Source organism: Rhagoletis pomonella, unplaced genomic scaffold, assembly GCF_013731165.1.
Source record: "Rhagoletis pomonella isolate Grant_MI unplaced genomic scaffold, Rhpom_1.0 Rhpom_scaffold_00011, whole genome shotgun sequence".
Taxonomy (NCBI): Eukaryota; Metazoa; Arthropoda; class Insecta; order Diptera; family Tephritidae; genus Rhagoletis; species Rhagoletis pomonella.
In genome coordinates, this window is record NW_023458565.1 from 19290506 (window position 1) to 19317422 (window position 26917).

General features: G+C 34.1%; 1 protein-coding gene across 2 annotated transcripts in view; it reads left to right on the forward strand.

Moving 5' to 3' along the window:
• Positions 1-11924: 11924 nt before the first annotated feature.
• The window catches only part of LOC118746771 (zinc finger MIZ domain-containing protein 2), a 469551-nt gene continuing 454558 nt past the window's right edge, over positions 11925-26917 (forward strand). For both annotated transcript variants that reach the window (XR_004993888.1, XM_036480683.1), the window contains exon 1: positions 11925-12181. Coding sequence is in view for 1 of the 2 variants with exons in the window: in XM_036480683.1 (XP_036336576.1) it covers positions 12117-12181 (65 nt within the window). In the remaining variant the exon portion in view is untranslated. The remainder of the gene's footprint in view (positions 12182-26917) is intronic.

Sequence of the window (26917 nt, forward strand, 5' to 3'; positions counted from 1 at the left end):
ACCTCTACATGGTAGAGGTTATAAGTCAAAGCAGCTAAAGCTGCTCACAAATTGTATGAAATTTTTTTTTTGGGGCCGGGTGGTAGCCGTTTGAATCGATTATGCGCGTGAGTCTCTATAATGCTGACGGCAAGAGGTGAGCGAATTTTTGTAATCCAGATGTCTCGCATCATGCGCCCGATTAGTTGAGTTAAGAGTCAGTTAGAGAGCGCCGTTGACGATTTTCTCAATATATATGTTTGGAAACGAAGAAAAATGCAAAATACCTATTAAATGCTACTCATCTGCATACTACTCGTACAATATTTTGTCTCTCAATCATTGCCACTCTCCCACTCTCTAATTTGCATTATTTTTATTTGTTTTTTTTCTTATCTTTCCATACAGCAGCATTTCATTTTTGCTGGCTGTCGGCTTTTATAACACCAACTGCATAAGTATGTATGTAACCGACTGTCGACTGACTGTGTGACTCTTCATGTCAAATGGTAGTAAATTTACTACATTTTTGCGTGCTAATTGAGTGATAAATTGGGAGTGGATTTTTGTGCACTTTTGGTTTTGTATCCGATTCATTCGACTGATGATACTCTGTGTGACATAGAGCACAGTGGCAAACAACAACAACAACAACAACACCAACAACAATAACTATGATGGCTAACACTGGACCAACAACAAAATGCCAACGCAGGGCGCAAACAAACACACACACAAAGATCTACCTTCTGACTTTCAATGTGTTTGTGACACATGTTGTGGTTGTTGTTGCTGCTGTGCTGCTCAAGTATGTATGTATGCTGTTAATGTTGGTGTTAGCAACTGATATGCTTACAGATTAAATTGTTTAATGTTATTATTAAAGGAGAATTAAACTAAAGCGGAAAAAAGATATTCAATTGCGGACAGACCGTACACATACTTACATATGTGTGTATGTGTGTATATGTATGAATCTGTTTTTTTTGGGATGCGGGTCAGAAGTGGTCATATACAAGAGAGTGAGAGCAGCGGCTAGGTTTGTTTCGTGTATATTTTGTAGGCTGGTTGGTCGATTGGCCGTTTGGTTAGGTGCTTGGCTGTATGATTAGTGGATGGCTTTTGAGGTGCTTATTTTTTTAACGATTTCTTCGTATGTATTTGGAATTTTTTCGGTTTTTGCAAAATGAAAAGGGCGCATACTCACACACACACACACACACACAGGCATATTTATGCTTATACACTTTGTATATTTTTTTTAGCCTGTACTTGCTCGATTTTCAAATGTACCCGGCTGCTATTTTTCGGGCGTTTTTGTTGTTTGTTCGTCTTTGGTTTGAAATACGCTCGTTGTATGCCTGAATGCGTTTTTGTGTGACTGAATGACGCTTGCGTTGTGCTGCTGCTGCTTACCTTGCTTTTTCTTCCAACCTTTCAGCCTGTTTGTCGTCTGCCTGCGCTGCTGGCTAACATGCCTAACTACAAGTAGGCACACACAAATCTGCTCGGTTTGTTGGGTTTGTTGGGTTTGTTGGCCTGTCTGTCTGTCTGTCGCGTATCAACGCGCATACAAAAGAGGCGATAAATAATGTTTAATGTTGTGTTGAGTGGCTCTACTCTATACTCTGTTTGGCTTTGCATTGTTTGTGGTGTTATACGAGTGGTAGATTGTGTATCTTGATTTCTTTTTATTGTGTTTGGTTTGGTTTGGTTTTGTTTTGTTGGCAGTGTTAAGGTAATTCGATGCGCTTTTAAGTAATTGAGCGATAATTAAGCGGGTAATTAATAAAGTGTTATACATATTTAGGTAGGTATATGATTTAAATTTTTTGACGTAAATGACGCATTTATTACAAAAAATATTATTATTGATTTGTTTGACTTTGCCAAAATTGATTAAATGCCATTCTGTAAGAGCTAAGGTGAATTAAGCTGAGGTGAGTTGAAGTGAGAGAAGTTAAGGTGAGCTGAATTGAGGTGAGTTGACGATAAAAGTTAAAGTGAATTGTTTTAAGTTGAAGTGAGTTGATTTAAGTTGAAGTGAGGTTAGTTGAAATTATTTGAGATGAGCTGAAGGGAGATAAGTTTAGGTAAATTGAGGTGAGGTGAGCCTAAGTGTGTTAAGATCAGTAAAAATGAGTTGAGTTGAGAAGAAGTTAGTTAAGGTTATTTGATTTGAGGTAGTTTAAGGTGAGTTGATATGAGGTGAGTTGAGTTGAACTGTATTAAGATCGTTAAGGTGAGTTGAGTTCAGTTCAGTTCAGTTCGGTTGAGCTGAAGTAGGTTGAGGTTAACTGAGATGAGTTGAGTTAAGAGATGTGAGGTAAGGTGAGACAAGATGAGTTGAGTTGTGGTGAACAATAAAACATATCATGACATGTCTTACTTTTCAGTTTTGTCTTTATGCTTATCTACATACATATGTATGTATATACAGATCTCTCTCCACCCCTTTCTATATCTCAATCTCTGTTTCTTCAATTACATACAATTCTTTAGTAATTTTTTATAAAGATATAGCATAAACCATATAAGTCAAAGTTTAAAACTTTGTGTACATTTCAGAAAAATTTGACAAATTTCAAAAAAAGATTCATCAAAATTTTCAATTTTTTTGTTTATGCGTTATATTTATGGGAGAAAATGCGCAACACCCTCAACACCCTGCCTCTTCCTATGCTGGGTGAGGGCAACCCAGATGACTTAATCTAACCTAACCTTGGTCACCGTTAGCCGGCCAAATTATTTACAAAGCCCTTTTAGTCCATAGGATGTAGTAGATACGAAACTTTAAATTTAGTAGCTTTCGATGTAGGTATTTGGTAAGAAAAATACAAAACAAATTTTTAAAATATACTTCATCCTTTAAATTACTAAACGGCAGCAAAAATCCGCTGCTGAACTCTCGAAGATGGCGCCGCCTGGGCGATGGCCTTCCACCCATCCATTCACCCATGCATACGAAATCTTGACCTCAGTGTCAACATCAGATGACGGTACGTATAGAGAGTGGTGGAGGGCTAGCAGAGGGTATCTCAGGGAAGGGTTACTGGAAGATACAAAATTTAATACTTAGGAGTTATGTAAATAAATTTCGAGGTTTCCTTCTTAGAACCTGCTACTTTTCTTGTGTTTGCTACATCCTTTTGTAGGGAATCGATGAATAAAGACCAATCACATTTCACATTATCTAATATTTTGCAAAAATCTTGAAAATTTGTTATCTTCGAAAGTAACACTTTCACAAATATTCAACCTCACGAGGATTGCAAAAATAATTCAGATTACATAATAATTCCTATATTTAGGTTTTCACAGTCTTAAGAGTAGGTACTTCATCCAAATTGAAAAACTCGAAAATACTCTTGAAGAGTAAATGCAGCCATTCAATAATGTATACCATTGAGAAGACTGCTGCATAGCTGAATGACAGCAGGCAAACGATTCCAAGTGCAGTAATAAAGAAACCAAAATACTAAAAAACACAGATTTTTTAAGAAATATTCAAACATTAAGTGCTTTCGCTTACACCTGCACACAAGTAAGAAGTCATTTGTAAGGAATTATCCACAGCCATTATTCACAAGAAAATCTCAATTAACGAACGTAACTTGCATTTGGTCATTACTTAGGTACAAATGTGTCCTCAATATCCAGTAGGTGTGATAAACGCAGCAACGCAACTATAGTTAATACCATAAGAATTCCAAAAGAACAGAGAATGAGCTGTGAGTCTGTGAATGGAAAAATGTTTCAGCCGAAAGCTAAACAACGCTTTACCTTTTGGAGGAATTTTAATCCTTGCTTTTCATTCGCTAGTGTGTCTGTTGGCTGTCGTTCAATGTCCATGTTTCCATTTGCTAAGCAATCTGAAGTACGCACACTTTTTATTTCGAACATCAAGATTTGATTAATTTTTCATTCAAAAACAAAATGATTAAAATTGCACATCAATCGTTTTTTTGGAAGTGAAAATATTGTATAGTTTTCTCCATGATATTGGAACTTTGTATTCCAAGGCAGGCGAAACAATCAATGTACTCACAAAACTATGGACCAAATATAGTAATACTGTGTTTTTAGTTTTTCGCTCGGACGTCATGATCTTTTCAAAAGAACTTAACTAAAAAAAAAATTTTTTTTTTAAATTCAGTGAAATTCAGAATAAAAAAATCGATACTAAATGAATGAGAAAATTCTGTGGAATTAAAAATATAAAAGTTGTTTGGTTCACAAGTTCGTACTTGTTCGGTTTTGAAAATGGCCTTTTAATTAATTTTTTTATCCTCAACTAATAAAGTTAGAAGGTCAAAATTCGAAATGAAAGTTTAGAAAAGATATCTTAAAAAAAGTAAAAAATAAACCCTCGTACTCATACACCCCCCTACAAGAATTGAGTGATGGAAACTAACACATTCTCATTTATTTTACTAACACATTTGCCAGTTTTGCGTTGGTTAAAAAGAGACCATTAAATAAGGCCATAAGTTGAAAGAAGATAAAAAATCACATGTACACAAATGTTTACATCACGTTTTTCATATTGCTTTTAAAAAGTTGATAGAAGAACTTGATTGAGATCTCCATCACGAGTGAGTATCACATGATCAATCAAATGACTATCAACTCTTCTTGTAGGGCCGTAGTTGCGTATGTAACGTATACGCTGCGTAGCACCCTACGAAGTCATCTAACTCATTTACTCGCGCCGCCTTAACTTTCGAGTATGCCAATAAAAATTGTAGAAATGAAATTTTAGTTTCCCAAATCATAGTCATCTTTTACTCAATGTATTTTTTTTTTGATTCGGTGACGCACTAGTTTTATTAAACTAGATTAGTTCGTTTTGGCAGGAAGAATATTTTCACCGTTTGAGTTTAATACTTTGAAGATATCAAATAATTAAAATTAAAAATTAAAAAAAAAGAAAACTAATAACAAAATAGCTACGATAGATATTCTGCATGCTGCTATTTTTTTACTTTCGTGGTAAATTCTTGAAACTTTACAGATATGTTGTATTTGAAGCCAACTTCCGCCGCCTCTAATATGAACATTCTATTTGACGATTTTTTCAAGTTATTAAACAAAATCTATTATGAGTTTTTTGAGGGACAATGAAAAAATTAGTAATTTCGGTACTTTTTCGCTTAAAAAAAACATTTTAAGCCAATAATTTTCAAATATTTTATCTCTTTATTGTACCAGTTTCTTGAACCCCACTGATTGCAATAAATGCAGGAATGACACTAAAAAACAAATAGTGAGATTTGCTCATATAATACGTATTTACTAAAAAAAAAACCTGAAGGTTCGAGCCCTCGGGCAGCGGAATCTTAATTATTTTTTTTTAATTGTTATTTATTTTAGACTTGCTTGTTTTAAAAAGAAAAAAGGCATTTTGTTAATTAAATTTTTTAAACTTTTTTTCTTATTTAATGTTTTGTTTTTTGTTTTAGAAGAAAAAAATATTTTATTTAATACATTTGATTTTTAGGAACTTATTTTGTTTTTATTTTTAATATTTTTTTTAAATTCATTTTATTTTATATTTTACTGTTTTAGAAGAAAATATATTTTATCACATTCACTTCATTTTTATATACTTATTTTATTTCTTATATTTATTGTTAATTGAATTTTTAGATGTAACTGTTTTAAATCGAAAAATATTTTATTTAAATCCATTTAGTTTTTAGCGACTTATATTTTTGTCTGCCTTTTTTAATTTAATATTTTGTTGAAAAAAACTTATTTTTTAAATTTTATATAATTTTCAATTTTTTTTCTTATTTTAATTTTATTTACTTTTTAAATTTGAATTTCTTTTAACTTTAAGATTTATTCTTTTTTTTGGAAAATATATATGAATGTATATATTTTTATATTCATTTCAATTTTGAGAACTTATGTACGTATTTTAACCTATTAAAAGTTTTTTTCTTTTTTTAATACAATTTTCACTTAACTTTTAGACTTCATTGTTTTAAATGGAAAAAAAATTTTCCATTTCATATAATTTTTAGATATTTATTTTATTTTCTTATATCTATTTATTTTTCTTATTTTAATTGAATTTTTAGATTTTATTGGTTTAAAACTTTTAAAAACATAAATGTTTTTTCTTTAGTTTTTAGAAACTTGGTTTTTTTAGTTTTTCTATCATTATTTGTTTTTTCTAATTTTTAGATTTTATTTTATTAACAAGAAACATATTTTTTTATTAATTTAAATTTTTAGAAACTTATTTACTAATATTTCATTTATTTTTTTTTTAATTAACATTTATTTAAAATTATTGTGGAAAAACAACAAGCTCAATAAAATTGTTTAATAGGATTTGTAATTGGGTCATTAAACAACAAAAAAAAACATAAATACATTTTCTTTTAATTTTTAGTTTTTATTCGTTTGAAAGGAAAAATATGCATACATATACTATATATTTTTTTATTTAATTATTAGAAAACTTATTGCTCAAAAAGGAACAGAAGAACTCTAAGACCTCTCTTTCGGGAGATTTCTCAATTAATCTTTCTAAAAATAGATAAGAGCTTTCAAGATTTTCTTTCGAAAAACTTTGATGGGTTGAAAGACAGTTGCCAGAATTTCCCTGCTATTTTAACCTGAGGAACCCAGAACAAACTTTTTCGCCTATTTTCGGTCTAAGCGGCTTTTTTAACTACAAATTCGAACAACTTCAGCGATCATTTTTGACAGCAAATAGATATGCTCAAACCAAGCGCAAAACTATCACAAATCCCATAATATTAATCACTGCACCATTGCAGTGCCACAAAATTGCCCCCAAAAGTTCACTTATTAATCATTAACTTGGTTTTCGCACTTAGTTTTTACACACCACTAACATGGGACTGTATTAAAATATTGCGTGTAGCAAACAAAAAACAATAAACACATTCACTTTGTAAGGGAGAAAAAGCAACAACAACAATCAATATTATGCTAAAAATCCGCCCCTATCAACGCCAAATGCTACTTAACATGCCACCCTGTCAGTTTGCCACTTAAAAAGCGTAAATCAACATTTAATTTTATTCAAATGTACACATACAGACGCCCACACACACACACACATGAAAACACCCTGGCAAATACACATAACATACATATGTACATTCATGAGCGCATACCTCCTTGTGTATTTATTGTAACAAAGTATGAGCGCCATTAAACCAAACGTATAAACCAACAAAGCCAACAACATCTTACAACACAGGCTAACAAAAATACTCAAAAAAAAAACACAAAACAAAAGTGGCAACAATGTGCCACAAAAATGCTGACGAGAACTATAACCAGCGAATTGATGACGGAATGATGGGCAAGGGTGCGGGGCGCGGGGCGCGCATACATAAATGCCAAAAATAGTAAGCATTACAGCCAAAGAATTTCAGCAGAGAAAAAAGACACAAAAGAAGAAAAATAAAATTACAAATAAAACTAAAAAGAGAGTGTAGGTAGAGGCAAAGAAGCCCAACTGGAAGAATTGCTACGGAGTACGACGGAAACGTGTGTGAGAGCCATTTAATGTGTCAAAAATAAAACCCAAACAAATTGACATATGCATGTGTAATTATTACATTAAACAGAAATGGAAGCAATAGGTGGCGGCGCATGAGTGCGGTGAAGGGAGAAAAAATTAATACAGGCAAAGGGAAATAAGAGAAGCGGCTGGGGTGAGAGAGAAACGAAAATAGGAGCGACAGGAAGGCCAGCGCTGCCGACAGGAGCGGTGACAACTGAAAAGGGCGCTGAGTAAATTTACATGCATAGCTACATTTACGTATGCGAAAGTGTGTGTATGTGTATGTGTGTGGGAGCGCACACGTTTGTAACACCGAGGCGGATAAGCAACAAAAAAAAAACGCATGCAACCAAAAGGCGATAAGAAATTTTCTGTGAATATGATTAGACGAAAGGGGAGCAGTGGGTGGCAGCGCTGGAGGTTTGATGACTGAGCGCGCTGGCTCAGCGCGCGTCGCTCTAACTAGCGAAGCAGCGCGCCGATGGCCAACAAGGCAACAAGGCAAAGAAGCAGAGCATAAAAGGTAGCAGAGAAAAAAAGTAAAGCAAAAACAAAACACAAAAAAAATTTAGCCAACGCAAAACGTTTCCAAAATAAATCAACATAAGCGGCAGAAGCTGAGGCAAGCAGGAAGGAGCAGCATAGGCAACATCAACCAAGATATGAGCAGCAGCGCAGCAGCAGCAGTACAGCAACAAAATGCTACTGTGACACCAAAAAAATATCTACAGCGAACTGAGCGCGCAGCTAGCCGACTGCTGCTAAAGGAGGTAGTGATGGTACAGATAGCGGCGACGGTGAGGCAAAGGGTGTGAGAGAATGAGCTCGCGCGCGCTGACAACAGCAAACCAAAATATGTATGAAAAATAGAAAAATCACAGCACAACCACATAGCGCGAAGCGTATAAGCAGGCGAAAAAAAATGATAAACAGCAAAACAGCGCGGTCGCGTAATGAAACGAGCAGTGTTGGGTGGGGAGGGAGAGAGGGCAGGGCATCGAGTGCGCGTAAAACCAACGCGCGCGACCGCGTTTCGAGCAGCAAACGGAGGGTGGCCGGTGTCAAACACAGGTTCACTGTGCCGCCGCAGAGTTGATATGCGCGGCAGCGCGTCGTATGTACGTACGTACATATATAGTAAGTACTTTGAATTGTAGCTAAATGTTATGCGTACAACCGCGCGCGCGCTGCCACCTCCACCATTGCCAACGCTACAGCGCTCGTAAAAGTCACCGTCACAGGGCCAACGAACAACGTTGATATGAGAAATATACACAAACGCACGAACGTTGCATATGTATGTACAATACTCAGGCGAATACACGCGCAAGCTGGTTTTGCTTTGCGGTCGCTCGGTTGCTTTGCGCTCGTTAACACAAACGTACACACACACGCGCGCGCGCGCACATTTTTATAAAGCCGCACGAACGAAATTTCTCTAAACTGCTTGCGAGGGAGAGCGCAATGGCGCGCTCGTGGTTGTGTGTGTGTGTAATGGAAAGGTAAAATAACTATATACATATATGTGTGCGCGCGATTATACATACAAATACATGTGTGCGCGTTCGATATATCTATGAGATACACAGCGACCAAGCAAAGTCGTCGTACGAGTAACGTACAAATCCAATGCACAGCAACAAAACAAGCGACGTGCTCTCGCGCATATTTTTTTTTTGTTATATCTTTTTTTTTCTTGAACAACTCTCTATCGGTTTGAGCGCTCACCGCGCGCGCCGAGGTGAGATGAGGGAGCAGAGCGCCGCAGCGTTAAAATCAATGTACGTATGCGCGCATACTCGTACATTCATACCTAGCATTGGCGCTGGGGCAGAGTACATTCAAGATGAGGCGAGAAAACGAACGCAGCACCCCACCACACCACACAACTGAGACACAAACGTTCGAGTCTAGAGACCTGTATCCACACAAATATGTATGTATGAACATACAATGGTGGAGGCAGTTAGCAGCCGCTGCGGCAGGCAACGAGCAGCCAAAACGAATGAACGAACGAGAGATTGAACGAGCGCGGCAGGCAGAGCGGCAAGGCGGACAGGCAGGCGGCATGGCATGCATGCATTCAATACTACGTCCAAGTGAACCATTTAGCTTAAGCAGTTTTCAGTTTCGAGTTTTGTGCTGTCGCTGGCAGTTCGGCCGCAAATTGAAGTTTAGTTCCTTTCTGGCTGCTGTCAAATGTCGTCATGTTTTCCTGAACGTACGCGCGACGCGGCAATAACAAAAATATAACAAGAAAAACATATTCAAGATTCTTCAACGAGCAAAAGAAAAAATTTGCAGCATTCAACAATCCGATAATTAGTGGATGACGCGTACGAAGAGAAAGAATTAAGTGAAGCAAATTAAAAGATTTTATTAAAAAAAAAATTAATTACAAAAAGAGAACAGCTAAAATTCACTGTCAACGCTGGCGTATTGGATTAACGGCGTTCGACTGATAAAAAGCAAATTAAGGCATTGATAATAAAAAAATGCAAAAAAATAAAAACAAATTAAATAATTAATTACTGAATTAATTGAAGATGTGTGACAGTTATGAATGAAAATTTTTGAGAGATACTAAGCAGATAACAGTAGCTAATAAGCACTAAGTGCAGCGAGTGATAAGAGAAAACTTGATGTAAGAAAAAATACTGAAACTTAAGAAAATTAAGAAAAAACGCTGTGCAGTGAAATACAACAGACCATTAAAAAAATAAAATGTGAAAGTTATTAACTGCAAGTAAAAACATTTGCTGCAGCCGAGAAAAAATTATTAAAAATTTTAAAGCCAACCGGTTCGTGTGTGAAGTGGATTGCGCATAAAAAAACAACAACAACAAAAAGCAAAAATAACACACTGGCGGACTGTTGTTTGTCTATCAAGTGTCAGCGGTGAAATTTTTGTTTGGCGAAAGGCAACAAATCTTAGATACAAATAACAGCAAAAAGCCAGTTGCAAAATTTGGAGCAATGCAATAAAAAGAGTGCTGATGTTGCAAAAGAAAAGGCAAAACTAAAACAAAAACATACAACAATAAAAACAAAAAAGAAAAGTGACGCACAAAATCTTGCACACATAAAATAGAAAAGAGAATTTTGGGGAGTATTTAAAAGAAAAGGTTTGCAACCTTAACCAAAAATATTTTTGCAAAACAGAAATTTAGGAAAATTCACAAAAGCAAAAAAGTGAGTGAAAAAATAAAAAAATTATAAATAAAGCGCAACTGATAAGAAATATACATACATGGACCATCTATCGCGTGACAATTACTGTGCAAGTGAAAGTGTGTTAAGAGGGATTTTGAAAACTGAACAGCAACAGCTGTACAAAATTAAAACCATTTTAAAGCTAAAAGAACAGCAAAAAATAATAATTTGAGTAAAAATTTAAAATTTACGCAAAACTAAAAATTGCCGGGGAAATAAACCAACAGCGCTAAACAATAAATTAAAAAAAAAAAATTTCAAAACATTTGTGGGAAAAAATTTTAAGGCACCGAAATTCTGCGCCAAAGCAGCAAGTTGAAAATTCAAAAAAACTGTGACTCAAACAATTAAAACCAACTAAACAAATAGTTATTTAAAAAAAAAAAGTTTGCGCAAAAACAATTAAAAGTGTCAAAAAACTCAAACGCTACTAAGCGCTAAAACCGAAAAGCGTGTGATGCTGCGTTAAATGCATTTCTGCTAGCTGCACAAGCATACCTCAACTAGCGGTAACAAGCCAGCAAGCACGCACGCACGCATAAACAACAACAACAAGTAACGCCAAGCGGCCACACACAGCCTAACCAACACACACACATATACATGCGTACGCATACACGCGCAAATTGTGAGCGATAAGTTGCAAGCAACAAAAGAACACGTGCAAGCCGAATTGAGCGAGTGAGCAGAGCAAAAGCAACAGCAGCAGCCGATAAGCTATAAAATGTAAACAGCAGCAACAACAACAACAACAAGCATAACTAAAACATTTATTTTGCAAAATAGTGCAAAACTAAAAAAATATATATATAAACGCACCTACATAAATTGCTGAAGCAAAAAGTTCCTCATCAGAAAAAAATAATAATTTAAACGAATTTTCTCCACTTAACAACAACAGTATTATTGAAAATTAAAGAAAAAACAAACCTAAGTAATTAAATTAATTGCAACAACAAATATTCCTAATAACCAACAGCAGCATTGTCGATAGAGATACACTGTAAAGCAAGAGCAGCAGACATTTTTTGGCAAAATAAAAATAAAATCGAAAATAAAAATTTTTGAAAAACTGTTTTCTAAAAAACTTTGAAAACGAAAACTTTGGAACATATAATTTCGAAAAAAAAAATTTAAAGAAAATTTTGAAAAAAAATTTAAAAAAATAAAATTGTATTAAAAATTTCTGCAAAAAACAGCTTATGCTAAAACTAAAAAAAAAAAAACAATAACAAAAAATAAAAATAAAATTCTTAAGCAGAAACAACACTAAAACCCAGCCAGTGCATAGTATAGCAAACGCTTTTGTGTGCGGTTAGAGTGCAAGCGGCCGCAACAAAAAGTCAGTGTTAATGTGTGTGTTTTTCGAGCGATGCAACTGATTGTTGACAAAATTCCCATGTTTTCGAAACAAACAACGAAACGTAATTCCAAAAAGTAAGTTGAAAAATTTTACCAAAAATAAATTAAATAGTATTGGAAAAAGTAAATAAAATACATTTAAGAAAAGGGGACTTCATAGAGCCAAAAAGCTATAGAAAATTGACAGAGCTAAAAAAAAAAACTGGGAAAAATTTTGAAAAAAATTTAGAAAAAAAAAACTAATTTTGAGCAACTGATAAAGAGATAGTACACATAGTGCAGTTCTGCAAATAAAATATGTTTGTGTCTTCGTCAATGTGTTTGTGTGCGTGAGAAAATGCCAAGCGTCAGCCTAACCTTTTGTAATTAACACAAAAAGCAACAACAATAGATTTTTGCACAAACAAAATTAAACGGCAAACTTAGACAATTTAAATTACTGCAACAACAACAACAATAAATTTGGGGAAAAACCGTAACCACTGTCACCAAACGCAGCTGCTGCTGAAAAACAACAACAACAACAACAATTGCATTTGTTCGCCATCCTTGGATTTATTAAGTGAAATTTAGGTAAAACATTCATATTTTTGTGAATTGCAAACCTAAATATTTAATAACAAAATACATTTTATAAATAGCTTTGTGTTTAAAAAATTCAAAAGAAATAATAATTTGCTGCTTTTGTTGTATTTCAAAATATTAAATATTTAATTGGCTTTATTTTGTGTAAATAAACGTTAATAAAATTTGCGCGATTTTTAAGCTAATTTTGGGCATGACTATAATTTCCGTTTTCTGAATAATTTTTATTTTTTTTTGCAAAGTGACATTACTTGGTCTATGTATATTGTTGTTGTTGTGTGTGCTATTTTTATTTCTCAATTCAGTTGAATTTTTTGTTGTTGTTTCATAAGAAAAAAATTTTCTTAGAAATATCGAAATTTTATTGGCTTTAATTTGCAGCAAAACATAATATTTTGTTGTTGTTTGTTGTGATTTAAGGTTGTATGTGTATGTGTACAAAGAAAAGTGAATATGAAATTTTTTTTAATGTTTTTTAATTTTTTTTATTTAAAAAATTTTGTATTCTCGAATCTTACTTATCTCGAGTTTCTAATTTTGGATTTCCACTAGCCAAAAATTTTAATAAATAAGATGGGCATTAAAAAACAATCGTGTCATTACGTTACAAGAATAGTCATTAATTAGCTTTTTTTAAGTGGCACCAATTTTTTGTCATTTTAGTGCCTAGTGGAAATTCGGCATAAGTGTATAATTTTAAGAATGCCATTTTTTGCTAGAAACTTACCACCACCAAACATTTTTAATGTTTCTTAATCAGCAAGCAAATTTTTCCAAGTGAGATGAAATCAAAATTAAATTTTTAATAGAAAGCAACCTTAAACTTATTGTTGTTCAAAGTTGAACAAAATTACGGGCATAAATATTTCTTCAATTAGGAAATGATATTAATAAATATCGCTGAAATTTAAAAATTTCTAAAAAAATAAAATTTAGTTATTAACGTTAAGCATTTTTTCTTTTACTGTTCTTTTGCCGGGAAAATGTTAAAAAACACTTTTTTGCTTTCAAATTTTATATCAAAATGTATATCTTTTTAGTTTCGACTTTTTTTACTTTTTCCATTGTTTTTTTTTTTTTAATTTCACAATTCTTCAAGTTTTATCGAGAAGAAAATGTAGTATATAAAAGCAAATTTCAGTTAAGTTACGATATTAAAAAAAAATCCATTCAAAAATATTTCAAGTTTTTTCGAATACAAAAGTACTTATAAAAAATCAGATCAAATAAGATTAAAATTGTAAAAAAATATTTTAAAATTTTTTTTTAAATATAAATATATATATACATTTTTTCAAACCAAAAAATTTCACAAAAAAAACTAAGTAAAAATTCTGCACGTGGGTATTTATCCCCAAGCTTACAAAAGCCGATCGCTCGCAGAAAAAGTGTTCAACAACCTTCTTGGCGCTCGTGTCCTTACAGTTTCGGCAGAACCTGCGAAAGACAGCCGTGAGTTTGTAGACATTTTCATTGCTCATTCCCAACATAGCTCTGGTTTCTTAGCGGGTGGTAGGTATTCCAGATCTGTTATGTCTGAAAAATATATGAACTTAAGAGATTATAATGAACGAGCTGGCGGAGCAAGAGACGAGCACCAGAAGGAGAGCGAATCACTTGAGCCTTGGGAGAGTACTTCCCTTACTGGAACAGATGAAGTTTACACTCAAGGTGCTTCACGTCTTTGTAAAGGCAGCCTCGGCTACCTCGGAAAATAAGGGAAAATGTGTCCAAGCAAAATGAAAATGAAATCAGCCAAGAGAATAAGATCAGCAGATCAGAGCAACAAGCACCCCTAACCCCCCAAAGTCTGAAACACAGCTGAAAACTTTGCCATATATGGAACAAATGGAAGAGTCTCAACGAAAGGCGATAAAGTTATTTACCCAAAAATGGCGTTGTAAATAACAAAAGTCTTGAAAGTTGTTCTACGCTCAGCCCTTCCTACCTAGCGCTAAACGAAAAACCACGGAGAGAGTCTCAAAACAATCAAAGTTCAGAAAACAAGACGACAAGACACAGTTATGAAACAAGATTAGCCAATCGAGGCTCATCTAAGCAGCACGCACAAGATTATAGGGTTAAATGGGATTTTCGTTTAGAAGCCAGAGCGTCATAAGAAGTATTGCCAAGGAATAAAAAAGCTAATCAATACAAGAAAAGAGTTAAGCGGACACGGATCACAAGAACTCCAAAATGGAAACATCTCCGAAAAGACTAGACCGAATATCGAAAACTAAGGCGCAAGAAAATTTTCTAAGCGGCCCAAGATAAACAAAACAGTATTAGCAATATAAAAAAAATAAGATTGACAGCGTTTTAAAAAATACGCTACCAGATAAGATTATTTTAGAAAGTACTAAGCGGCAAAGTAGATTTAGTAATAGTCGACGATTAAAAAGTGGTGAACTAAAAGAACGGCTATCACAAACTGGAGAATAAAGTGAGCTTCAAGAACAACGATCTATACAACTATCGGAAATAATATTATCGCGCATAGCCGAACAGCGTAAACAACAATATGACCAAAGTGGAAAAGTTGCAGGACTTGGAAGAGAGACGTCCTCTAGAAGCACATTGCGGCCGAGAAAAAAAAACAGAGCTGGGAAGGCTACAAGCTTCTAAGGAAAATTACGAAGGAATAGCGCAACACTGGAACAATCGGAGTTAGGAAGCAGACGTTCGACTAAACTGGACAAACTGTTTGTAAATATTATTTTAGATAGTATGACGGCAAATAGAGCCAGGCAATAACAGAAATTGTATTGCAATAAAAAGAACAAAGTGATTTAGCACTTTGAGGGTCATCAAGGCATGAACAAACGTTTGAAAATATAATCTTAGAAAGAATACTTTCACAGCAGATTAATAGAAGTAAGTTGCGCACGATAAGCCAAAAAATACCATTCAAACATCAACGGTCGGAGCAAAAACATGGTGATCAAGAATTGAGAGACAATATGGCGCCATCAAACAAAGTAGGAGAGAACTTAAAGAGTCAAGTAATGCAAAGAAGCAAACTAAGTAGAATACCGAATATCGCTCGATCAACTAAATGAGCAACGAAAGAAGCAAAGGGATGAGCCAGTAAATAAAGTTTCAGAAAAGTCAGTATTGGAACAGAAAAACCAAACCGAAATTGAGCAACGCCATTCACCAAGAAAATTACAACGGTTTGATAAATCGTGCAATTATTTTCCAAAAGAGTTACGCTATGAAAAAGAGTGCACGAGAGATAATTTGGATCTACCAAAATCTTCAGGCTCTGCTTGCAGGTAATAAAAAGTAAATGATTAATAAGTAACCCCGCCGAAACAGTTGAGTATATCAAGGGTTAATGTTATTGTAGAAAAATTCTTTCCAGCACTTGCCGCCTTCCCTTTTTTATCATGGCTTGTTACTCGTTTCACAAAATTTAGATCGCTATTTAAGCGGTGAGTAGAGCGATATCGGAAGGGGGAGAGAGACGCTAGCGGCTGTGAACAATTCAGTCGTGATTTTGGGCATAGTATATTATTTGAAGTCCATGCAGCTTATTAAGCACACGATGACTTCATCTTTGCTCAACGTCTCTTATCAGCAAATAATTCCCCGAAAAATTTATGTACATTTTTTTTTTAATATTTTTGCAACATTTTGAATGCATGTAGTTGATATGTATATACACATATTGGACTAAAATCTGGAAATTCTTTGTCTGCTAATTTTTGCTTAATTTCATGTTTACTTTTTAGCGCAAGAAAAAAATCGCATATTTTATTTTGTTTAAGCTAAACAATAAACGGTTAAGCGAATATATACACTGGCAGCAGTAATAATAGACTCGTCGTACTTTGATGAGTTTTGGCTATATCTCTTTGGTTTATTTTATGTTTAATATTTTATTATAAAAGCCCAGGTAGTTAACAACGACAAACATCATATAAATCCGCTTTTGAAACTTTGAACAAAAATCATAAAAATTCGACTATTTTTCACCAAATTTTCAAAATTTTGTATTCAGAATTTTTAGAAAAATTGTTGGTATGCAGTTTTGTAGCCCATTCAATTTTAGTATAATAAACTGTAAATTTTAAGTGGCTAGAAAACACCGTTGATTTTTGAATTTTTTTTTTGTTTCTCAAAACTCTGAATAAAAAGTGTGAAAATTTGGTGAAAATTTGTCGAATTTCGATAATTTTTATACAAAGTTTGAAAAGTGGATTTATATGGTGTTTATTAGTATAACTAGCCAGGCTTTTATAAAAAAAATATTAAAAGTAAGGCGAGTCTATAATATCTGCCGCATACATAAATATGTATGCACGTAAAAAGATATGCGCTGTTTAAGATAAGCAATCGTTTTTCGTAGAAAATACACAAAAAAAAATGTGTTTTAAAATATCGTAAAATATGTGAAGTAATATCAAATCAAAAACAAAAACCAATTGTCTTCGCATGTATCAAAATTATCTAAAACAAAATCTTTTATCGCAATTTTCTGTCTGCTCTCGCCTATTTACGCACTTCTAATGCTTTATTGTCAGATAATAGATACTTTTTTAAACAAGCGTTTAGTTATAACTGTACTTTTTGTTGTTATTATCGCACTTGTTACGGTTTTAAATTTGTACATACTTACATATACAAATGTGTACATATAATTCCTACCTTCTACATACATATATGTAGTAGTATCATCAATGTGCGCCTGTTGCGTTTTCAACGTACATAAATATTTCAGTTAACTTGATAAAAATAAAAAAGAAAAATGGTTAAAATACAGAGAATTTACCAACGGCCATGCTTATCTATTGAGCTTTTTTCGCTCTGTTTTTCGTAGTTGTATATTTATTTATTTATTTTTATTTTTTTCTGTTGTGCAAAACAACATTGTGATAATTTTTTAGGTCAAATTTTACCTTTATTCACAGCAAAAAAGGTGTATGGAAAAATTTACATTCAGATTACGTGCGCGTGTGAGTGTGTGAGTAATGGCGTTAGTGCGATGCAAAATAAAAGCTGAATGATTAAATACTTCAGTAAGAGTATCTACATATTTACATATGTACATACACATGTAAGTATATGCAGAATCATTGATTGAAGAAAACACGAAGTGAAGAGAAGTAAGCATTTAAGAGTTTTTATGTCAAGGTTCGTTAAAATATTTTTGGAAAAAATATCGGTATCGAAATTTTTCGCTATCGATATTTTTTTGATGCAGATGTCTATTTTTGTTATAAATATTTTTTTATATCGATACTTTTTGTTATCGATATTTTTTATATCGATATTTTTACTATCGTCGTTATATTTATCTTCATCGATATTTTTATCATTGTAACAATTTTATTTTCTTTCTTTCGATTAGTATTTAATACACTTTTTGTTATCGACATTTTTTTTTTCTATCGACTTTTTTTTTTTGCTATCGATAACTTTAACGTCATCGTTTGATGATCTTTTGATTATAATTAAATTACGAGAATGGACCCGCAGCAGTAGCGAGTAATAAGAAAGCCTGTTACAATTCTTACTTGACGCCTAGCAAGGTGAAGGAAAACTTTTAACCCATTAATTACTTTTGGTACTTTTGGTCCCGTGAAGTTGCGGTTCCTTCTTCATCAATGGCAGGCCGATGAGTATCTTCCTTTATTACTGTCTGTAGGAGAAGCGAGTCTTAAAGCATATCGAAAGCTGGAATCGCTCTTGTTCTCATCACACCAGTGATGTCCATGCAGGCTAATCGTGGAAGTACGCTGAGCTTGGCCTGTGGGGATATGAATTCGGTGAGTTCAGTTATGAGAGTCTAAAGAAGGTGCACGGTAAATCTTCCTGGAAGATAGACATTTTGATGTTTGTGCAAAGAGTTTTCACTAAGAAAACCTCTATCTGTCCGATATGCCTGGCTACGAGCCTTTTCATGGTTTTTAGTACAAAGGTCCTAAGGCTAATGAACCGATCAGACTTTGGTTGGTCTCCTGATGCCACTTCCCCCTTAGGCATGCATCAGACCAACAATTTCTGCCATTGTGCCACTGCAGCGTTTGGGATGCACAGGCATAATATGCCCGGAATGGAGGGCACATGACAACGGCAATTCAATATTAAATATGAGTTTCTCAGCGCATTTCTAAAAAAAAAAAAACTTCCAAATTCGTAAGTCAGCAAACGCTGTGCTGGACGCTAAACATTTAACACGTTTATCAACATTTTTCTTATGTGCTGTGTGTTGTTGCTCTATTTTAACGATGTATATGTATATGCACACATACAAATATGTCTACATGCAAGTATTTATTTGAATTTCAGCATTTCCCTTTGCTGCTATCAAAAGAGTTTTCCACCATTTCTTCTTCTCCCTCCAGCACACCGCAAAAAAAAAACAACTCTGAGATGAAGAAAATTTTCCACTACCCTTCTTGCACCCGTCGTATATACAAACATATGTACATATACGAGTTCTACACGCCGCATCTGCAAGAAGGAAGTCAAGTCAACGAGAAAATTCTATGCTGTTTTAGAGCTCTTTGCTTTGACTTAGAGAATTGTTGAAGATTTGTTTTGTGATACTTGTGTTTTTTTTTGTTTTTATTATTATTGTATTTATTTTCTATTGTGTGGCTTGGCTACCACACATACACATATGTACTTCAGCGCTCACTCACAAAGCGCAATTCATTTGGCTAGGCTGGCACTTTCTTTTGGGTTTAGTTTTTACTCATGGATGCCTCACACTTTCGAGCGGAGGCAGCTGAAGCATTGCGACCCCGTAAATGAAACGACCGACGACCGATAGGCAGATCATTCACTTATTGTACTTTAGTACTTACAGTTGTAAGTATGTATGTATTTATGTGAGTTTTGTATAAGCATTTTCCATGTTTAGGCATCATTGCTGTGCGCTCCCATGTCGATCAACTGCCACATGTACATATGTATTGCTGCTTTTTGGTCGCTTGCTTACTCGTTTACCAAAGCAACAACAAACAGCTCGAGTGAGCATCTCGCTGGCTGGAAGAGTTGGCATTTACTACTTATAGAGATATCTATTGCAAGCAGCGTCTTTATGCCTTCTCAGGCATATCTTTAGAATGCACACAGCCACACACACACGCATCTATACACTGCATTCTTATTTTTTTTTTTGCAGCCAAATATATTTTGGTGCACTTCGTTATTCATAGTTTCTGTGCCTTCGTTAGCGGAAGCATAGGTTCGCTTTTATAGTTGCTGCAGTGCACCTATGCACATATATATATATATACATATGTATGTTTGTAAGTAAGTGTACAACTACAAAAGTAGTATCTCTGCAGTGTGCCCTGTGCTGGTAACGTCGTAAGCAAAGATCATTCATGCATTTTGTATAATTTTGTAATTTCTTTCAACATCGATGCTCTTCTCTTCGGACTGCTGCTGCTGCTGCTGCTGTTGAGGCATCTTGTAACACAATTACTGTGGCAGTTTCTTTGCTTCTTACTTTTTTGCAATTCCATCAAATTCATTGCCTTTCTGGGTATATTATATATGTGTGCACCTATTTATATACATTAGAGTGCATCACTCCCCATACAACAAAAAAAATCGGTACTGTTTTTCCATTGGAATCATAAAATCCATTATATTCTAAGACTTGCGCCAAAATATTCGGAAAAATATTGAGATTTAACCAAAATATATAAAGGGTACTCATCTATTCGCGCAACTTTCATATTTGGGCAATTGGGCAACTTTGCGCAGTGTGTTTCATGAGGACAATTTTATATTCAGTGCAATTTCAGACATTTAATTATTTGACAATGCTCAATTTATAAATTTGAACAATTGAAACTTGAATTTAAGAAAATATTTAAGTCTTACGAAAAAGCGTTGAACACAAATCAAAATGAAATTAAACAAAATAGTTGATTGAGGGGTTCACATCACTTTCCACGCAAACTTGCCCTTTTTGTGCAAATAGCTTTCCATACAAATTTTGACATTTCATTTGCGAGGGTTTTAAATTGCACAGTTTGCCCAGTTTGCGAGAGTTTTGCGCTTTTAAATGAGTACCCTTATAGTTTTTTTAAGTATTTTTTTAAATAATTCATCACAGTTGACACAACAGGTTAAGGTAAATTTTTTTTGTTTCATATTTAAAAAAGTTTTCAACGGAATCATGATAATGCGATTTTTTAAGCAATTTTCGAACTTTTTTCAAAGATTGGTTAAAAAAGAAATAGCTTTCCAATGATGCCCCGTAAGTCTAAAACGGTATAGTTGTGGCTGAGTTATTCAAGTTTTCCTTAGACCAACTTTTGAAAAAAAGTTAAAAAAAACAACATTAAAAATATAATTTTTATAATTACGTTGAAAACTTTTTTCTATATATGTATTTATGCAAATTTTTTAAGCTTAAACTATTTTGTCATCTGAGTTTTTTTTCCAAAAACTACTTTAAGAAACAATTTTTATTCGCGTAAATCTTAAAGTTCCTCCGACACTTTTTTTTTGGTGATGCAGTCTAATATACCTACATACATGCATATGTATGTATCTACCTATTGCTTGTGTGTTGGCATTTACTTGTGTATCTATCAAGCGCTTGTCTTTTTTTGGACAATTTAGCCAAATAAATATTTTTCCCAAGGCCCAAAATAAAGGAGGTGAACAACAAAGAAAATATGTATATACCCGTACATATGTCCATACATACCTAAATATGTATGTAGGTACATATTTTTATCAGCAAGTAGAAAGTATACAGTGAGTGTGTAGCTATATGGTTGGCTGCTTGGAAGTGTAGAAAATTTCATCAGTCAGTAGAATATTTTTTCTTTTTTTTACTTAATTTTTTTATTTTTCTTTTTTTTGGGGGGGTTTTTGGAAGTTTACAGTTATCTAGGTCTTTTTAAAGACAATGCCCGCTTGTATGTGTGTGCTTTTATTTTCTATTTTATTTTAATTTTTCATTTCTTATTACATATTATTCGCTTACTGGCAGCGCATCTGCTGCGCATTCACTGCCCACACTCGTTTTTCTCGCTCGTTTTACGCTTCCATCTATTTAGTAGTAGCTACTCGAAAGATCTGCTTGTTGATGGTAGAGCTGGAGCTAGCTAGCATTGGCATTGCGGTCGTTGTACTGTTACTGATTTTTTTTTTTTTTTAATATTAATGTTTTTTTGTATTGTTGCTTTTAAGCACAAATTTAGTTTGAAGCCTTTAGTTTTTCATGGTTCAAACGAGCTTAAAAATGTTTACACACTTGTGTTTGTATTCTTACTCACTAACGGATTGAAATTTTTTTATGGTATAACATATGTTGACCCTGATGGTATAACAGGCGTTTTTGTCTAATAATAAATAGCTCTCAACTTTTTTTCGAATTTGGCTTCGCGCTTATAAAGAGTGTCTAAACATAATTTTCAAATTAAAAAAATATAAAAAATATATTTAAAAAAAAACATCGAAAAGGCGGAGATGCGCCCCTGTATTTCTGTTATGTCTGTTGCAAAAGTGTTTATCCAGCGAAATTTGCATTTACTTATATCAAAAATTCAATTTTTGAAACTCACCTCAAAACAACTAGTGCAAAGCAAACTAGTTTGTAACTAGTTGGTTAACACTTCCATTAATCCATTGTAATACGCTAGATATTTGCTAAAATACAACTACACAGCATGCCGTCACCCGATTCGCCTACACTCGCCGGCTGCTGTGAATATCTGCATGTTACCTGAATTTTCTCGAACAAAAAAAAATGGAACATATTCTTTTTTATCAAATATTTTCCGTTTTCTCACTCCACAAATTCTCAACCAATTGCCATATGCAATGAAAAACAGCTGCGCTACCAGCTATTCATATATTAGCACGTGCGTAGGCGAGTGCAGCAGGATATGTAGCACAGCTCGAGCAGGCAGGTGAGCTGTAATGTACACAGATTCTTACATAAATGTGAATGTGTAGGTGTAGTAGTTCTTTGAACAACGCTGCTAGGATCTAGGATGAGCAGATTATTTGAAGGTTACTAATTGAGGAAATTATTTTAGGTACGAAATCTTATTTTATGTGCGAATTTGTAGATACTTACATACATGGGTAGTACACGTGCATATGTATACATATATATTAGGTTGGGTCAATTTCGATTTTAATACATCGCATGGTAAGTGCTTCCCGATTCTGCAGTTAATTCTAACAGAAAGTATAGAAAAACCATAGGTTGGAAATAAGTTTCAAGCCTGCACATTTTTAAATGAACAAATTACCTTTGCACGATATTAGTTTTTTTTCCCCTTTTTCGAAAACTTTTGCATATAAAATGTCTGTATTTTAGTTTCTTACATTTACTCTATTTGTTTAAACTATTTTTAAAAAGTAAATATATCTGTTTTGTGAATTTTAAACTTGAAAGATTAATAAACAGTAAAAAGTAACGGCGAAAATTTTTTATTTTTTTTTTCAAAAAAAAAGCAAAAAGCAACGGTAAGTCTTAGCTACTTTTACTTTATTTTATTAAAATTGAATAGACTACGAAACTGTATACTCTAAATCTTTCTCGGAAATCCAACTAAATAGCTTTACATAACATTTCTACAAAAGTTTGCAATTTTTTTTTTTTAATATTGCACAAAGTTTGAAACTTGGATTTAAACAATTTTTTTAAAGAGTAAAATATATCTTTATAAAAAAAACATAAAATTAGATAACAAAAAAAATAGATTGTTAAAACTTTTTTGTATGGTAAATTAAAATGTTATAAACTAAAATATAGCCATCAGTTGTAACAAAAGTTGGGCATAGAGCAAAAAAATAAAATTTTGAGAAAATGTAATTTATTCTTTTAAATATGCGCAGGTTAAAAACTCATTTCCGAATTACAATTTCTTCTGCATTTTCTCTTAGAATTTTCTTTAGAAACAGAAAACACTATACAATTCGTCGAAAAACTTTCGGCCGAACAATGTGACCCACCCTAATATATATGTATGTGTGTACATGTATCTGTGAATGAACGAAAATTAATAAAAGAACTGGTAGGCAGCTGCAACGAATTTTTATGTTCCTTAAGCGACGTAAGGCCCATAATAAGGACGCTGTGTACTGCTATTTTCCGCTACAATCACAAAAGGTATGTTTTTTCTAATTTTTTCTTAACATTTTGCTTTTTCGAAAACAACTAAAATAAAGTCAGTTTAACATTTTTGAAAAAAGTTCGTAAAAAAATTCAACGAAAGCTGGCATATATGGGCGCATAGCCACACCTTGTAAGTTTCTATGATTTTAAGCGACTATAAACTGTCATTAGACAATTCTCGTATTTAGTTCAGCCAAGGTTGTCTGATGAAACATTCAAGTACATAATTTTTTGATGTATTGAACGATTTAACTCATCGCACTCAGTTTTGGCCTTGATGCGTGCTTAACATCATCTACCAAATAGATAATTTAAAAATTCCTCAAAAAATGTCATGACTACTGTACTCGCGCCGCTTATCAGCAAAACAGTGAGCAAATATCTGAATTTTTTTTTTGTTTTGTACTCAAAAGCCCAGAATTTCTAACAAAACCAAAAATCTCAACCAATGACTTGACGAAAAACTATACATTTACATATGAGTGTTTGTATGTATGTATGTATGTACAAATGTCTGTGGCTTCTTGCTGTTGTTGCTCGTTTAAATGCGCACAACAATTACTATGTGAGAATTATGCGACTTTTCGTCTGCTTATAACACTTAAAACCGCTGATTTCTATCGCGCCAACCTCAAAGAAGCAACAAACACTGACAAGCAAGAAGCACAACAAGCAGCACATAGACCAAAAAAAAAAAACGCGACCTAAATGAAGCAAAGTTCACACACTCCTTTTGACTATTGCTTACATACGCATAAATGCTTTAACAAAAAAAAAAAAAAAAGAGTACAAAATTATTTCACCCTTCTATTGAAATTATTTAAATGTGAAAAAATGTGAACCATGTACCAAGGCGTACATGTGTATGTAGTATGTTAGCGCATTAGAACTTGTATAATGTCAAAGAAGAAAGCAACAAAATGTTGAGAAATCAGAAAAGTACAGCCTCAATTAACTTTGCATGCCTTTGTGTAGATATTATAAAAATGTTTGTATAAACGTGGTGACGGGCGTAAACAATAAGTTGTATACTCAAGTACGATCAACGTCATTTATATTGATATGCTTAACTTTCAATTTACCTGGCTGTGCAAGTAAACAACAAACAAATCATAGTCAGATATCGTCAGCTCTACGAAATCAAAATCTGAGCTGGGAAGCGATGAAATGGCAGGCATAGCTGCAAAAATATGCTAAATTAAACGAGAGTTGTGTGAAATTTTAAATTCGAAAGAAAACTAGTAGTTTAAAGAGCAACTAGTCGCACTGCCACTAGTTTGAGGCTAGTCAAAATCAACGCCACGCAATATTTTTAGTACCTACATAAAGCGAAAGTTTGAAGAGTAACTACTCTCTCACTTTAACTAGTTCAGGACTAGCCAAGTAGGGTACTATTGAAAAGTCACTGGAATACAGGGAATACACCCTAGTCAGCTTCTTAGATGTTGGGAGGGTTTTCAACAACGCCGAAACAGAAGCAATTAGTAGGACCCTGGAGAGGCACGGCATCCAGCAGTACATACATATGTAGTTGCATGGATCGAATCGATGCTGAAAGGCCAAGTAATCAACGCAGCTGTAGACAGACGGTCCGTGATTAAAAGAACAACAAGGGAACCTTCGCAGCGAGGGGTTTTATCACCCCTGCTGTGGATCTTGGTACTAAATGAACTGTTAGCAAGCTTTGAAGTTAGGAGAACGAAGGTTGTTGCCTGCGCTGATGACTATGCTATACTAATTTCCCGCAAATTCTTGCCAACAATTAGTGAACTTATGGAATCGGCACTGGGCATTGTTTCCAACTGGGCAAACCAAAGTGGCCTAGGAGTTAACCCTTCTAAAATCGAACTTGGCTTGTTCACAAGGAAAACAAAAATTTCGGAATTTCCCTTACCAAGGCTGGACGGAACTAGTCTAAACACCTTTCTTCCGAGGCCAAATACTTAGGTATTATTCTTGACTCCAAACTTACGTGGAGCCGCAATGTAGAGGAAAGAGCAAAGAAGAGCATAGCAGGGTATTATACCTGTCAAAGGTCTTTCGTGAAAAAGCTAGTCAACCTATGGAGCGCTGGTCTGATGAAAGCCACTGAATAAATGCAGCAATCAGAGAATAATTGGAAGAGTGCAGGGACTCGCAAGCCTCTGTCTATCAGACGCGGTGAGAATGGCACCACAAGAAGAGTATTTTACCTGAAGCCACCACCAGAAGTATTCGTAACCGGTGTAGCCGCAAAAGGGGCCCTTAGACTCCAATAACCTTCAAATAAGGTAACCATAGAGCTTGCCTGATAACTGCAGTGTCTTTCAGGCGGAGATATTTGCCATAGAGAAGGCGGCTTGTCTCATACGGGATAGTACATAATATCTATCAGGGAACTTCACTATATTCGTTGACAACTTCAGGGTGGTAAAGTCAAAAGCTGTTTGGAAATGTCGTACAACGCTGGCTTCACTGAGATAGCTATATGCGGCTCGGAAATGCAAATTAGCAAAGCGGATAACTCCCTGACTGCCGCCGTTTTCTTTTCTGCTAATGGGCAAATCTGCCCCCGAGTAGAAACACGAGTCATTCGTACGCGACTTCTTAACCAAACCTAACCATCAAAAAGGAAAAAAAAACTAACAAGTTTCAGAAAGTGCTCAAGTGTAACTAGTTACATTTTAATTCTTTTGGTACTACTTTTGAATTAAACTAAAAAACTGCACGATTTCTAGCGCAGCGGCATGCAAAGTTGATTAATGAATAATAATAAAAAAAAGTTAATCAGTTTCATTTCAGGAGGTAAGAAAACAAACTAGCCTAACGTTAACTAGTTTGCAACTAGTTTCTACACGCAAAATTCTTGAATATGAAATTTTAAAAATGAATTTGTTGAAAAAAATAGCACAAAAGTAACTAGTTTCACGCGGTCTAGTTTGAGTCTAGTTCAAAAGAGAAAAATGTATGCTGAAATTTTTAATATGCATTCTACACGCGTTCTGGGTAGTAAGCAGACTACCAGCAAATTCAGCATTTAAAAAATAGCTCATACCTCAGCGGCATAATTCTCTTCTCCCGGTACATGTATACCTACCCTCGCCATCTCGCACTGCATTGAAAACTTATTGAGTTTATGA